The sequence below is a fragment of the Aplysia californica genome, unplaced genomic scaffold, assembly GCF_000002075.1.
Source record: "Aplysia californica isolate F4 #8 unplaced genomic scaffold, AplCal3.0 scaffold00021, whole genome shotgun sequence".
NCBI classification, from domain to species: domain Eukaryota; kingdom Metazoa; phylum Mollusca; class Gastropoda; order Aplysiida; family Aplysiidae; genus Aplysia; species Aplysia californica.
Window position 1 is genome coordinate 2,306,587 of NW_004797291.1, and position 17,454 is coordinate 2,324,040.

Sequence of the window (17,454 nt, forward strand, 5' to 3'; positions counted from 1 at the left end):
GGTTGGGAAGTGGTCGTTAGTACAAACAAGATGATTGACTTGGACAGCTGGCTATTATAGCAGGTTCGACTGTATCATGATTAAAGCTGACTTAAATGCAAGTGCTTTCATTTCATATTTGGAAGAGAAAAAAAATTGTCAAAAGTTTGGTGTACAAAGCTCTTCAAAATTTGAGTTAAAGGAAGGCCCCAGACCCTTTTACTTTTAGAGTAAGAAGAGAGTTTGAGAGGTATTATAGATTCTAGTTTGGGAAGGAAAGACATTATGATTGATCATGTAGCCTACTTCTTATTAGCATTTTGCTGACGGGGTGACGATGCAATGTATACATTTTTGTTTTGTTTTGTTTATGAAGAAGAAGAAACCAAAAAACTTTGTTGTAATTTTCTGCACTTTTTCAATGATAAAATTGAAAGAATAAGAACTGATTTAGACTCTGGTATGTTAGATGTAAATACAAATATAGTTGTTGATGAAAATCTTGCAATTATGAACAAATCAACATTGAGTGAATTTAAAGTGGTATCAGAGAAAGATGTCATTAAGTATATCAAAGAGTCCCCCGCTAAAACATGCGACTTAGACCCAATGCCCACTTCATTGTTAGTTACGTACATTGAAGATCTCGCACCATATGTTACTCGATTTATTAATATGTCACTCACCACTGGAATCGTACCTGATCTTTTCAAACAAGCCATTGTAAAACCTTTACTTAAAAAACGAGGTCTTGATGAAAACGACATGAGAAATTTTAGGCCAGTTTCCAATCTTAACTTTTTATAAAAAATCCTGGAGAAAATCGTTTTGTGTCAAGCTCAACAACATCTAAAGGCCAATGACATGGAAGAACCTTTTCAATCTGCTTATAAAAGGCACCACAGTACGGAAACCACTCTCTTAAAGGTATCATCAGATGTTTTAAATGAAATCGATAATAAAAAAGTCTGTGTTTTGGTTCTGCTTGATTTGTCAGCGGCGTTCGATACCATCGACCACGAAATTTTACTAGAGAGATTGAAAAAGTCATTTTTACTATCAGGTACTGTTCTAATGTGGCTTAAATCGTATCTAAACAATAGATTTATGTCAGTGAAAATTGGCAATGATGTGTCAGATAGGTTACCTCTAAAGTACGGAGTTCCTCAGGGTTCGGTCCTTGGTCCTGTCACATTTACAATGTACACGCAAAGTCTGTCATCAATAATTTCTTTATATGCCCTCAATTACCATCTTTATGCAGACGATGCACAGCTGTATGGATTCACTACAACTGACAATGTACACAATCTCATAGATAGAATCGCCAGATGTATCAATGATATAAGAAAATGGATGTTCAAGAACAAATTAAAATTAAATGAGGATACGACCGAAATATGATTTCTTCGTAGCAGCGCATGCAATGAAATCGACAATATCAGAATAAACATCAATGGCCACGAAATATCAGCCCAAACTAAAATAAAAAAATTAGATGTGGTGCTAGATCAAGATATGTCAATGAAATACCATGTATCCAATCTTTTTAAAAATCTATATCTCCAGCTGAAGAAAATAGGGAGCATTAGAAAATATCTATCTGTTGGTGTCACCAAAACTTTAATAACATCACTTATATAGCCAAGGATTGATTATTGCAATTCCTTACTGGCTGGTGTACCTGATGAACAGTTACAACAACTACAAAGAGTACAAAATATTGCTGCCAAAATAATTACTAAAAAACTAAAGCATGATCATGTGACTCCTATTTTAAAAGCAATACACTGGCTCCCAGTGAAAGAGCGTATCATATATAAAATCTGTTTAACTTGCTACAAGTGCTTAAATGATTTATCACCGGACTATCTAAAACAGCTTTTAACACCCTATGTGCCTCCTAGAACGCCCAGATCATCAAGTGACAAAACAACCCTTGTTAAGCCTAAAATAAATTACAAATCATATGGCCAACGCTCTTTTTCATATTTTGCCCCACTTGTTTGGAATAGGCTTCCAAAAACTATCAGAGAAGCAGAAAATCTAGAAATTTTAAAGAAGAAACTAAAACTAAAAGCATTTCTATTTTCATCATATTTCGATTAGACAGAATCCATCCAAGCTGTAGATCGTTGTGAGTTTGTATGTGCGTGTGTGCATATGTACGTATGTGTGTATGTGCGTATGTATGTGTATGTGTGGTGCGTGCGAGAGTGAATATGTGTTTGCACGAGTATGTAACACTATGTACCTTTAAAATTGATTTGTAAATCCATAATATGTATCAAGTTAAGCGCATAGAGCATTGCATAAGTGGATATGCGCTATATAAATGCAATCCATTATTATTATTATTATTATTACACCTTCCCCCTAAAAAATACAACCAAAAACAAAAACAAACCCAAATAAACAAGCTAAGAGCTATAATAGGATACTTCACCCCTTATACCATGGCCAAATAGTTTAGAAGTTGATCAATCAAAACCTTATCTTATTTCTGAAAGTTCTGGCGGTTCAGAAAACCAGAAAACTATCAGGATCGAAGGCTTCGAAAAGGGCTGCTACTCAACAGGGAACTAAATCCAGATTATGCCTTGAATGTCTAAGAATTCTTTGGAGAATTAAAAGCCTTATCTTAAGGCTCGTTTGTAGGTGTGCTTTATTCTTGAACTATATTATACAGGGACAACCCAAACCCGCTAGGTGTACTTGACCCTGAAAAGAAAAGCAGAGGAGTTGTGAAATGTAGGAGTCACATGACACATGACTTAGAGAAAGCAGTTAGTTCAATAAATCTGGAGTGATGACATATTTTTTTTAAGATCTTCTGTAAACAACCAGATTCTAACTAAATATGCTAACTAAAACTTGACTTAATGAAGTCAGTCATTAACAACCTGCATTGTACAACCGACAATGATATTTATTTATTTATTCATTCGTTCATTCCTTCATTTATTCGTTCATTCATTTATTTATTTATTCATTCATTTATTTATTTATCTATTATACCTACGTGAAGAGAGAAGGTAACTGAAGCACTCTGAAGTGATACTACCCACGGAATGATGAAGCAACAACAGTAATAAAGCTAACAACATACACATTAACTACATGAATAACGCAAGCAGCACTAGTAAAACTATTTATAACATACACATTATCAATAAAGCCAGCAACAATTTCTACCTGAAACCATATCCGTAAGCATCACGACTTTTAAAAAAGTGCAGGCGTTTTACATGCCCCCCCCCCCATTAGATAAATAAATAAATAAATTTATTAAATACATTTAAAAAATTAGATCTTTAAGAAGGCAGGCTTCGACCGCGCATGTCATGGTCAAACCAGGATGAGAAGGATAGTACACCCCTAGCAGAAAGCTCTAGATACTGGATAAAAATTCCCCCCTTACTGGAATCGAATTCGGGACTTTTGAGTGCAACAGCGAAGCGCCTGACCGCTATACTACAAACATCGTACTGCTATTTTAGCAGATTTTTTTGTGATTGCTGCCGCTACTATGTTGATTGTTTTGTTGTTGCTATCACCTGGGGTCGTTTCAGTAAAGGCTTGATGGAATGAGAAAATCCTCCTGATAAGTCTCTACCGCAGAATTGCAAAGTTTTAATAATAAAAATAATAAATAGCATTTGTACAGCGCATATCCCCGCTCAACAGCAGGCTCTATGCGCTTTACACTATATTATTACCCCAGCAGACCATAGAACACTCCGAAACATTCTCAGCTTCCCGGGAAGCATACAGTGCAAGCAGCTGATTAAGCGCTCAAACACTAACAAACTGACAAGATCTTTCGCTATCTATAGCCGGGTACCCATTCCCACCTGGGAGAAGTGAGGAAAATTCGTGTAAAGTGCCTTTCCCAAGGACACAACGTCGGGTCCCTGACGGGATTTGAACCCACGACCTTACGGTTGCGAGTCCGAGAGCCTAACCATCAGACATTTTTGGGCCGTGTTGAGTGAGGACCATGAGGTCAGAAACCGAATGCTCTATCTGCTCTATCAACATTGTCAGATTAAATAGAGTCGTTATCAAGATATTCAAAGAACTGCATTCGAAAAAGCGTGACGTTATGAAATTTTTAAAAATTGACGTTACATTTCTCAAAATTAAGTCCTGAGAAGATACAACTTTGTCATTCTTTCTGGAGAGAAGTTGCAACACATTATTGTTAGAAATAAGTCCAGATATAACGTAAAACTGATCCGATGTATTATAACATCTCCTATTTCTTTTTACACTTCATAATCAACGTTGCTTGTGTCTGTAGCGTAGTGTTTAGACTTTAGTTTTTCAATTTATTCTCAAAAGACGCGAATTTGATGCCATATTATAATAATTATATTAAATCAAGTATCTTTGTCTTTCATGTTGTATGTAGTAGCGCTTTGGGGCTCGGTGTGCCTAGTTAATAGACAGTCTCGAAGCTTAAATCCTGTTCATTTATCTAAGCTGTGAGTCATAAAGCATTAGTTCATCATAAAGTGTGTCGTAGCTACCAACATTCAGTGAAACTAAAGCTTTTTGTTCAAAGATTTGATTAATTTCATGAAATAAATTATGTACCAACTTAATATTGCTTTCCATGGCTATCCGGGTTTTCATAATTTAATTCTGCTTCATGGTGAAACAAACGGTGTTACAGCCTCGTTGCTTTCACCTGTCTCATGCACATGTTCTGTCTGAGAATTACTAAGCACCCATAATTTGTAGCAAAGTACCTCTCTGGGGCGAATGAACTGTTGGATGGCTAGGACGGGCATTGAATCCGCACATTTACATTAATTCTGACAACTCAAATCTAGTATACCTGTTGCTGCATTAAAATATTATTCTGTCTCCTATTAATTAGTCACCTCCGCCACCCTCCTCCCGAGACAAAAACAAAACAAAACCTAGCCATTAGAAATAAAAAAATTAAATAATAATAACAGATAGCATTTGTATAGCGCAAATCCCCGCTCAACAGCAAGCTCTATGCGCTACACAACAAACAAAAAGAAAAAGCAGGAAAAAGGAAAACTTAAAATCAATGAATGGTATAGTCAACAGCAACCCCCCCCCCCCAAAAAAAAAAAAACAACAACCCCCAAACAAACAAACAAAACCAAGCGATAATAATAAAACAACAAGCAAAACAAATACCACCCCCACCTCTCTCGCCCCGTTCCTAAACGATGGAGACAAAATTCAAAACTGGCGCTCATAATGACCCTATGCAGTTGCGAGCGCCGTAAAACATCTACTAAAACTAAAAATTCAAAACTCCCATGAAACAGCGTCAAAGGGAAAGAATGAGTATTTCCCCAATATTTTTAACACTGGCAATGATTGTCTCCCTTGTCCATCCAGATTTTACTTCCCCTTCTCAGTCACAATTTTATCAACTCATCCTTCCACCTGGTCATCTCTTGCGTGTTATTCACAATATAAGGAGACATGTTTTGCGTAAAATGCAGAATGAATGCTTTAAAACTTTCTATGAAGTAATCGTAAAATGCACAATGCACAACGCACCCGCGCGCGCACACACACACACACACACACACACACACACACACACACACACACACACACACAACTTCTCTGTTTTCCATGTGTTTACACTTTATAGTGAGTCAAAAATTATTCGCATCTTACCCTAATAAGAGATCTTACCCTTCACATACCATTGAAATGACCGATACCACCTATTTTGTATCTTCGCTCATTGAGGGAGCAAAGAAAAGTGCAGTCTGATTCCAGAAAGGTAAAAGAAGGGAAAGATTTATGGAAAGTTCTACAACTCTAAAAATACATCTGTATAGAGATCCAAATAGTTAGCACTTTGTTAAAACATGGTTGTCTATAACTTCAAGTTTGCTGCTCCTAAGAAAATTGCAGTTATATTTGTTTAAAAATTTTTTTTTTTTAAAGATTCTTCTGACATTTTACCATCAAAACAGTAATTTGGTTGTGACTGTACTTATAGAAATGTTCTGACCTCCAACAATACTTTAGGAAAGGGTGGAAACTATAGCGTGTCCTCAAGCAAAACGGCACTATCTCAGTTAGCAAAACGGCACTATCTCAGACACTGTAAATGAACACTGAGAAGAAGGTGGGCAGTTGTATGTACAATAATAATAATAATAATAAATTGCATTTATATAGCGTATTTCCACAAAGAAGCGCTCAATGCGCTGTACAATAATACAAAGAACATATGAAGCGCACAGCTCCTATAGTAATCCTCTTTCTCTCTCTCTCTCTCACTAGTCTCACTCTGTCTCTGCCTCTCTCTCTCTCTCTCTCTCTCTAGTACATCCTTGAGTAAAGACAATCGCAGAAAGCTTACCCAGACACATTCGCACACATTGATGAATTCACACAGTCATAAATTCTTACAGAACAGAACAACATGACAGTATTGACCTTATAGCTACCTGAAAGCTACTGAGTGTAAAATACTCTTTACCACCCATTGAATTATCATCCTAAATATTAACTCTGTTTTTAAAACACGCAACTGAACTCTGCAAAGCAAAATAATGAAAACTTCCTACAGGAGCCCTATACAAGCAAAGCCGTACACCTGAGAGAACATCACAAAATAACAAAATAAAGCAAAACAAAACACATTATATGTGAAGAGCATTTGCATTTAATTTAATACAAATACATCGCTTCATGGAAACAGTTGAGCAATAAATATGATATTTGTACAACTGATATGATATGTGCTTCAAGACAAGTAAACTATCACCCCGAAGTGCCTTTGTAAAAAGAGCAATCCTTATGCTGAGAGAAAAACAACCTGTCTCTTTCCAGTAACATCTCCATCACAGTAAATTTTGTCACCTCAGCAAAAAGGCAAATTCTTACATCTCTTCCTCCACTATCTGCAAATCATTTGGAAACCTGTGCCAAAACTGCCAGTACATTTCTGGGGTTTCTACCAGCCAGTTTAAACAATTAACCCTATCCATACGCCATGGGGTCATTTTGAACCCCCGGGGTTGTATTCGTCACATTTTAAAATTCTTCTAATATGAAGATCTCTTTGAAACTTTTATTATTTCTTAAAAAAATCATTTTGACTGACTGCTATGCAAAGCGTACGGATCGGATTAACGAGTAAATTTCTTCTTTGGAAGGTGGTGGCATAGAGTTTCGCACGTCGTACGGATACAATAGTAAAACATGACGTACAGATAGGGTTAAGGAATGTAAGAAGAGCAGAGAAGAATCATAAATAAATGCTTAAATGATACAAACATATTTGTTTAAAACCAAGCACATTTTTTGTTTCAACCTTTATGAAAAATCTGACAAAAAGAAAAAACCCCCCAAAAATACAAAGCATAACAATCAGTTTGATGAACAAACACAATTACACATGCACCACATCAAATCAGAATCAGATGATATACAAACGACAATGAACACTCTCATTTCTTTCTTAGTAGCAGGTAGTGTAGACCTTTTATTTTGATTTTGATTGAAATTAAGTGTAAATGCAAGTCGCATTATATACTCATATTACTTACCATTATAACATTACAGGACATGAAAGGATCAAATTCTTTTAATCACTTGTTACTGCAACAGGTACAATGCAATATATTGTACTTCCATTCCTCCAAGGCATAAAGTCTGTTATTTCCCATTACATTATAATTACAGCAGTACACCTTTCTTTTAGTGCAAATTAGTTGGGTTTTTTTACATATGATTTTTTAAAGGAAGTTTGCTGAAGATAAGATAACCCTTACTTTCTTCACAGTCTGCATCATATTTTCCCTCAACGTGCAGTATATATGTGAAAAAATAGTGCTGATATGGTAATGTAATATGATGATCAATAGCATAACAATAAATCAGGAGCAACCGCTGTACCTTTACTAAGGTCGATAAACTCTCAGAACTACAGGAGCTACTTTGCAATTATGGCATTGTAGAACTAACGGAAACACTGGGAACACCCTAACTTACATTTCTCATTTTTGACCCTCATTCAAGAAGCAGATTTTGACAAAGAATATAATTTCATCACTTATACTTCAATAACATGGTATATGAATTAAGAGGCTCATAAAATGAAAATGGTACACAGCATACATATAACAGGTGTCTGATAACTAGAGAAGGAACACATAATTTCTAATAATAAGGAAACCCACACAATACACCGTTTCATTTCAACACAAAAAGACACAATAAAGCAATATCTTATAGCTTCTTTGGACACAATATGATGACAGTGTGAAAGTATTACATGACTATTGTCAATAAAATTGAAGACAACATTCCCTAAATGCCACCAACAAAAACAGTTTGGGCTTTTTATGGTCACTTCATCTGTCGCAATCACCACAGTTAATGACTGTCACTGACACCTACCTTATTATTTTTTTCCACTCTTCTACATTTTTTGCCTTACTAACAACCATACACCTTGAACTTTAAGTCCACTTGGAGATGGGGTCGACATATAATTCTGTTGGTCAGCCATTACGATAAAATCACCAACACAAATACATTCTAAATTCAGAGTTCTGAAAAATCAAGGCCTCTTTTAATTTGCACAAAGAAACTCTTGTGACCGTATATATCATTTGTGACATAATCTTTAGAAGGAAAGAGAAATCATTTCATGAGCGATGGTAAAAAATCATCAGATGCCAGTTTCTACAGGGTAAATATGACTTAAGCCACAGAAAAAGAGCTCTATAAAAGTGCCATATAAACAAACCATTGCATTAGGAATGTTTTATTTTACAAAACACCCGTCAGAAATAGTTATTAAAAAAACCCAAACAAACATAGTAACTCCAATAAACCAAAAAATAGAAATGTCATGGTTTCATTGCTTTCAGGCTAAACACACAGAGGTATGTCGTGCGATATGAACTTGCTGAAAATAGAAGGACAAGTTCACCAGCAGGTGTCTTATAACCAGAAAAAAGCACAAAAAACCCCAGAAAATCAGTGAGACATTAATATTGCTTGTTCATTATTGTGCAAGCACATAGATGACCTTTTTTTAAATGAAAATACATATTCATAGATTGCTTCTCCGGCACATTCACTGATTGTATTCACCTCTATTCTGCTGTAAACTGACAAAATGCCTTTTTTTCTTCTTCACAGCAGTTTCGAGAAAAGTTTTTCTCAGAGAAACTGTTTAAAAATAGAGTGATTTCGAAATTTGAAATCTAATTTATTAAAAAACTAGTCACCGTTTCACAGTGGGTTTTTTCCACATAAGTAGGGTAACCGATCAGGCTTTCATTATAGAAAATAAAAAATTTTGGCGTAAAAATGAAAAAAAGGCGTTTTGTCAGCTTATGGCAGTATTTAATTTGGCTTATTCAGCTGCTGGTAAATACTTCCTCTTTTAAAATGCCTGATCGTGTGTGAAGCCAAAAGCAAAGATTATAGAATAATTTAATTAAAATATGTAAGCGTGAAGTGTGACATTATCATCTTTGATAAGACCATAAATTAAACAGACATGGAACTTACGATAAAAGAGTTTAAACAACATAACGATAACAATCATGATAATAGTAACAATAATAGTCAGAATGATAATTGTAAGGTGGCTTTTTGACTATACGCCTTATCAAAAGTGGGTTCTATGCTTCTTACAAATTATCATAAGACAGATAAGCCCCATAACATTTGAAAATCTACTAATCATCCTGGAAACCATAGAAGTGAGCTGTTATTTCATTGGCGCTAAAATACTAACAATAGACCAGATCTTTTAAGGCCCTAGTGTAGAACCTATTCTCACAAGGAGTAAGGAAAAATTGTACAATATGGCTTTCCCAGTTGGCAAACCCTTCGACTGCCTATACTCAATACCAGGGAGAAAGAGGCAAATGATAAATGAATGACATAAAGTCAGGCCAGGAGTAAGAATCAATTTCACCACGACACTATTGCCTAACCACTGAACTACTGGAGCTACATACTGGAATGTTGGAGGATGAGAAATGGGATGGGTAGAGAAAAGATTGGCAGAAAAAATGTATAGGGTGGGGAGGGGGATGCGTTTAAACATTAGCTCTGGAGAGAATAAAAATAAATGAACAAAAATATAAAAGCATTTCAAGTTTGAATTGAATTTTATGAAAAGAAAAAAGAGAATAGTCATTTCCCTGAAAAATTTATAGGAATACTAAATACTCATTAGATTTTCATTAAACTCGATAGGATGTTCATCATACATCATTTTTACAGATAACACATAGAAGAACTACTCCAAAGCTGGTCACTTAAAAGTGGGAATGATTTATGGGAAGCAGCTAAGGGATAAAGCTTTAAATGGGATTGAGAAGGGAAAGGAGGATGTGAAAAAGGAGGGGGGGAGGGGGGGACACATCTGAAAACCAAGGTCCAGCTGAGACAAAAGGTGCAGAGTATAGAGCCTTCACAGATACACCTTATCAGTTTGAACCCATGTCTTCCGAGTCTCAGAGGACCCATGAACTGGAGCTCCCCTGGTTTGGCAATTAAATTTGCACAACAGAGTCTGAGGCATGTGTTTGGTGTTCAGAGGGGTAACGGTAAAGTACACCCAGGAATTGTGCTCTGGTCTTTAAGGCCAGGTTGTATCTGCCACATAATCTAAATCTCTAAATCAGGATATCTCCCCCCTCCTCCCTTTCTTTCATCCTCCCCAAAAAGTACAAGGCACAAACAGATATGGATTGTGATAGACACTAGGGGAAAATGGCGGATGTGAGGCAAATCACATGTAGCACGCATGGTAAATTCAGTTTCTGCAAGGTCTCAGCTACAATAAAACATGTTTACAACGCATGGAATGTCACAATATGGCTGGAGGTCTTACATTATAAAGCAAGTATGGTTACAAAAAGCACAATAATTGAAAAAAGACATTAACTGGACATCCGTACAATAATCAAACATAATAAGCACTTCCGTATTTCATCAAATTAAATGGTTAGCCAAACTATCAACTCTAGCTGAAACGAGAAACGTTCGACAAAAACAACTTCCAACAGAACAAAACCCTTAAATAATCTTTACCATATACCGTATCTGTGGTTAAGCAGATGCCAGGACGGGGGGCTCTCGTGGCCTAGAGGTTAAGGTGTTGGCCTCTCACTCAAAAGGTCCCGTGTTCGAATCCGGGTAGCGACCGAAAAATTTTCTTCTCTAAAATTTGTCTCCTTTCACCTCATTTCCTGCTCTCTAGCAATGTTCTGTCGTCTGCTTTCGTCTCCTCCTTCTGCCCCCACCCCCACACCTCCTTTGCCCCTTTCTTTGGGCTCCTGATTCTTTCTGCAGCCTTTCTACTGCTACTCCTTTGCTTCTTCTTACTGCTGTCTTTCAGCCACACCCCTGATCTTCTGGTAGGAAAGATCTACACCTAGCCTTCTCGGACAAGGGCGAAAAAATCTCGGAGGGCCCGTGTGCAAGTTGCGCACGTTAAAGATCCCTTGGTGGTCTAAAATCGATAAGAGTAGGCTTCGGCCGCCACCCGGGCAAAATTCCAAATTTCCAACCAACTGAAAATATTAGGTGTGTCCCGCGCGCTCATATGACCTTATGCAGTTGCGAGCGTCGTAAAACACTTTACCAAAACAAACAAACAAAGATGCCAGGACTCCAAATCATGATCAGCTGTTGTGATTATCTTCCAAACCACAAAAAGATAATACATTTCAAGAGCAGGATATCTGGACTGTAAAATCATAATCTCAATACATATAAAATATCACGAGCTTAAAACCTGATCTGCTCTCACAAAATGTGTTATCCCACTCCAATTAAGCAATCTGAACAGCTAATCTCAACACTAATGACATTCTAAATGAAATGGATGAAATAAAAAATACAAAGTATTACATAGAATATTTCATTCTCATATCTCCACAAAGAAAAAACTGAGCCAATAACTATTTTCATTCTTGTTTTTTTAACAATAGACGAACATGTTCGGAGACATTAATTTCTCATTGAATTTGGCATTCAGATAGAAAGTAGTGCCATTGCTTTTAAAGTGACTTCCCTTGTTTAAAAGTACAATTTAGTGTAGTTTCTCAGCCTCAGTCAATCTTTTCGCTGTGGAAAAGTGACAGAGTGTGAATGTGTGTGTATATGTGAGTGTGTGGATGTGTCTCTGTGGGTGTGAGTACGAGAGAGAGAGAGAGAGAGAGAGAGAGAGAAAGAGAGAGAGAGAGAGAGAGAGAGAGAGAGAGAGAGAGAGGAGAGAGAGAGAGAGAGAGAGGAGAGAGAGAGAGAGAAAGAGAGAGAGAGAGAGAGAGAGAGATAGAGAGAAAGAGAGAGGAGGGATGGAATGTAGAGAAAACAAGAAAGAGCAAACGCATGCCTTACCCTAAATAAACGACTATTACTAGGATTAACAAAATATAGAGCATACTTTCAGCATACCTTGGTGTCATACTTAAGGCACAAACTATTTCATATTCAAAAGAGACACTATATATCTTATCAAAGATGGCAAATTAGGTTTATGTGTAAATTATGATCCCTCATCATTGTACACTTTTGCTGTTTCTTCTTTATATGCTTGTTTTTCAGATTGATTTGTAGTGTAACTTAAACGTAAAACTCAAGGTACAATGCTAGAACTTTTTTTCTTTTTAAAGTGAAGACATGGTTGTTAATGCTAGAGAAAGGCTGGCATCAACAATCTCGTCCTCTCATCAACTACATTGTTATTGCATTAAACTAGTCATCTTTATATCTACTGGAGGAGAGCTTTCTCTTTATGCATGAAAAAAAGTCTGTACAAAAAACAAGATTCTGTCCTCTCAGACACCAAATGAAGGAAAACAGTAACGGGTAAAAAAAAATATATATCCACAGATATTATAAAGTAGTCTTCTTAAAAAAAAATTTTGAAAAAAAAATAGAAGATAGGAAAATAAAATTCATGCCTGTGAGTTTCAGACAGTTGGCATTTGATAGCTAATTCAAATTTTGGCAGATTGCATTAAACAGGGATCACCATAAATTCAAAATCCAGCCTAAGTACACATTTTGAAATTGCAAAAATATCACATTGAATGATATGTATTACGATTTACAGATCATAATAGAGCTTAGGTGGCAAAAACTATAAAACATACTTCCTCCCCTTATCGCCCTCCAAAAAGTTTGGTGGTAGCACAATGGCAGGATGGAAAACCACTTCTACAGCAGAGTGACACTTGAGCACCAAATCTCAGGAGATGCATCACATTCCCTTTGGTGAATTGTCATGACTATCTTTCCCTCAGTCTCCCTTTCTTCTTTACACTGTGAAAGAAGGTGCAACACCTCCGAAATATCACCTTTCTCTCTTATCACCTTTCTCAGAGATAAATTTGTCTCAAAACAATAAGATACGATACTCATAAGCACTTTCTCCCATATTATGTGCACAGTTTACTGCTTAGGAAAGATGATTCTCATCTTGTTACCAGGTAAAGAAAAAGAAAATATTTTGAGTTAATGGACACCATTAGCGAAAAGCTTCTAGTTCACTTTTCCATCCAACTTCATCCAGTACAACATAAAGGATACCAATCATTTCCTGAGGATGCCAAGATATCTTGCAGAAAAAAACAACAATACAAACCTCCCCCTAAGAACAACCCCCCGCCCATCGTTTTTTTCTACAACTATTCTGGGTGTGGTTTTTAAAGAATAAAATTAATCCTCTATTTACTGAAAAAATACATGATATTAGTAACTCACTCGTATATATTTCATTTATAAAAATGTCTTTTTTATGCACATTGGGTCTGTAGGTATGTGGAACAGGAAAGATGTGATGAAAAGAACAATTCACAATAAATTCTAACCCCTGCCCTTTCTAATAGTTATTTGTTCAAGCATCTATGCTCATACAAGTAATAAATGCTTGTTCCTGTTGTGTGCAAGTGCATGATCATACCTTTAATGATGTCAGTGATGTCCAGAACAGACTCGTACAATCCGTGACCAACATCACATTTGAGAAGGAAGTTACAGAACAAACTAAAATTAGGAGCTTGTTAAAGTTAAAGTGCTGACAACATTTAGACAGACACGCATGAGACTAACCATAAGTCTGACGATAAAGCAAAGGTGAAAGCCAAATTCATGAACCGGATCTACTAACTAGGAGTATTAAAGGGATTAACAATTTCAACAAGAACAATGTCCCGTAACTACATTTATCTGGGAAGCAAAGGAACGGGCATCAAGCTTCTCCCAGTGAAAAAAAACAACCCTGACTGCTCAGGGTCACACGTCACTTTTCAAAATGGCGAATTGCAGAGTCTTACATAAGCAGTCAAACCAATGTCTTTCCTGCTCATATTGATAAGGCTCCAGAATAATACCATAGCAGAAAAATTGGCCCATCCAAGTTATGATGAAAAAAGAAAAATAACAACCGGTAGGTCATGATTCTACAAGGCGCAGGATGACGCAGAACCGATTGGCGAGAAGCAGATACCATTATCCTTATTTACTTATGAAATTCCATCTGCTGTAGTGAGTTGTCAGAAAAATGTGCTTCTGACACACTTGTCTTACGTCCCTTTCTTCTTTTTTTTTTCAGTTATGACTCTCTGACCTTCCTCAACAAGTAGGAACAAAAATCAGCTGGTGCTACGGAAACAAGTTCCAGGCATGAGGACAGCTGCGCACAGGAGCACAACGAGACCCTGGCAGTCACAACCTTCTCTTTCCATGTGGTCTGGCAGTGCATGACCCTATCAATTTCTACAGAAGCAAGACAAGTACACAGCTGCTGGTGAAGAAGTAGGGAGGCAATGAATCCTGACTGGTCTTCCCAATTCCAGGGAGGAACCAATGATGTCATGACAGTAAAAGTGGATTTTTAGACTTCCAGTTCCCCTCAAGAGCAGAACAGTCCACAAACACACTCCCCCATCTCATCCATATTATAGCAGATAGAAATAAACGGCTTGTCTACTGCTCGACGTTTTATAAAAGTTCTTGCTCTCTCATTAAAAAATACTTATCACAATCATTTTTCTATCTCTTGATATATTAAATGCATCTCTATCCAGGCTTGAATTTTTAAAAGGCCTGTAAGTTCTGTTCACACAGACTGTCAAGCATCTTAAGGCACAACTTTACTAATGTTAGAACTTGATCTATCAAGTTAGTTTACGTGTAAGAACACTAAATGATAGGCATATCTGTCAGTGGGAAGGCCTACTCATGACATAAACATTCACTAAAGTAAAGGAGTTTAAAAAAAAATTAAACTAGATCCATCATCAACTACAAAACTGTCATAATATGTGAAATGGTGGTATGGATAGTTTGAAAAAGAATATGGTAGCCAAAATTTTGTGTCTAACACAAACAAGTACAGGTAGTTTTTAGATCAGGCATTGCTATTTCATTAAAGTGCAGTGAATGACAAAAGCTGGAGAGGCAACTGTCAGTAACCAGAAAGGACCATTGACATCTGTAAGTGTAAGCCAAGCCTGTATGGCTGATATCCTTTACCAAAAAGGAAATACCTTAGGCCTTCATGTTGACACCTCTGCAGCATTGTTCAGTTTACATATGCCATATTCAGCTGTTGAGCAACATGAAATTGCATACCTGCTGTCACATAGAAGGATAATCCACGCAGTAAGAGCATAAAGGTGAGATCAAAGAATCCAAGCATAATATTTGACAGTCTATACAATTTGTCCCTTTAATATATGGAAAATTTAAATTTCATTCTGTAGTAACCCTGTCTTATGCTCATGTCTCAAAAAAGCTATGATTTATAGAAGCCTAAGCTTAAAAGTAATCTTTAAAAAATATGTTGTGTTTTGCATGAACTGTGACATCATTTTTTGACAGGGTAGAACAGAAATTTTGGGCACATGTAACATTGATCTGATTTTGTATATTTAACATAGTGCCTTCGCTCTGCTCACCATCCAAAGTGTTGAGGAAAAGATGAAGAAACTTGATACAAAGAATATCAAAAGTTGTTCTTGGTATGCTGTATATGTGAGACTACTGATTTTAAATCTGTTATTATTTGGACAACTTGTATATTTTTATATGCTGTATACATGAGACTTTACAGATTTTACGGCCGTATATATTTGGATAATCTTTATTTTAAAGCAGCATATATTATATTTTTTACTTTAAAAGATTGAATGCAATTATTAGTGATGTCGTTGTGGAGATCACTGTCGATATATCAAATCATTCACCAGTTCGCAGGTCCAGCCAATGGTATTCAAAAACAACTTCACATTCTCAAACACAAGAATCAGGCCAAAACTTGTCACTCAATCTTAAAAAAAAGAACGAAGAAGAGTAAACATGAACTTCCTTTGCACTTAAAATTGACATTTCATTAAAGACAGAAGTTTCACAGGACTACAGAATTTTTATTACAGAAACCCTCACCCAGCATCAATTACCTAGAATAACAAAATGACCAAATATGACTAGCCCTGGTTACAAGAAAAATATCATTCTGTTTACAAAGAAGAATAATTTCAGGTACAACAGACACCACAAAGCCTGCAAAAAGTATGACCTCTTATACATTTTTCACTCATTCACCACAAACCACAACCATATGACACATTAAGTGCTGCTCACACGTTGACTGTCTCACTTTGCTAGCGCCAGAGCTAAGAATTCTTCCCTTGTCTTCGGGTCATCGCGGAAGACTCCTAGCATGGTGCTAGTGATGGTTTTGCTGTTCAGTTTCTGCACTCCTCGCATCACCATGCACATATGACTGAAGACAAGAAAAATAAAAAACCCAAAGCATAAGTAAATTGCATGAGCTGTACACATGGCATTGACACAATTAAAAGCAGAGGAATAGAACCTACATACTCTCATTATATGAACATCAGAAACAATGAAATGTTTTAGTACATTTTATGACACTTGAAACACAATAAATCTTACAAGTGCTGAAGATAAGAGGTGTAACAAGAGAGTAGCAAACACAAAAAGAAGGAGGAGAGATAAGGAGGAAATACATGTATCTTTGATAGGAAAGAAGGTACAAACAGCACAAGAACACACGCCTACAACTCACAAACAATGAAAGTTATTTGGAATTCCACAGTTCTTTACAGTCACAATTAAAAAGTGGTTTGTTTCTTCTTTCCTATGAAACATCTATCGTTTTTATCTCCCTTTCTTCTTTTTTATGTTTGTTACTCTCTTGTAACACCTAATCTTCTGGCGCTCATATGACCTTAAGCAATTGCGAGCCCTGTAAAACCTCTACTAACCCCCCCCCCCCCCCAAAAAAAAAAGATCAATGGTATGGAGACACCAAAGAAGAGAAGGAAGTTGTTCACGCTTTCCCGGGCAGTGGACAAAGACTGAGAAAATTTCCTCCCTGCAAAAATTGCCAGTTAGCAAGCTAGGTTGAAAATGAAATTTGTTTGTAGAAAAATATTGTGCATGCTTGATTTC

At 36.5% G+C, this 17,454-nt stretch overlaps 1 protein-coding gene across 2 annotated transcripts in view; it reads right to left on the bottom strand.

Moving 5' to 3' along the window:
• LOC101854843 (GTP cyclohydrolase 1) overlaps positions 1–17,454 on the bottom strand; it is a gene marked incomplete at its 5' end in the record, with an annotated part of 96,041 nt that overhangs the window by 56,672 nt on the left and 21,915 nt on the right. Inside the window, 1 exon segment of one of the 2 annotated variants that reach the window (XM_005090790.3) lies at positions 12,704–16,759. Coding sequence (XP_005090847.2) covers positions 16,630–16,759 — 130 coding nt within the window. 2 annotated transcript variants of the gene reach the window in all.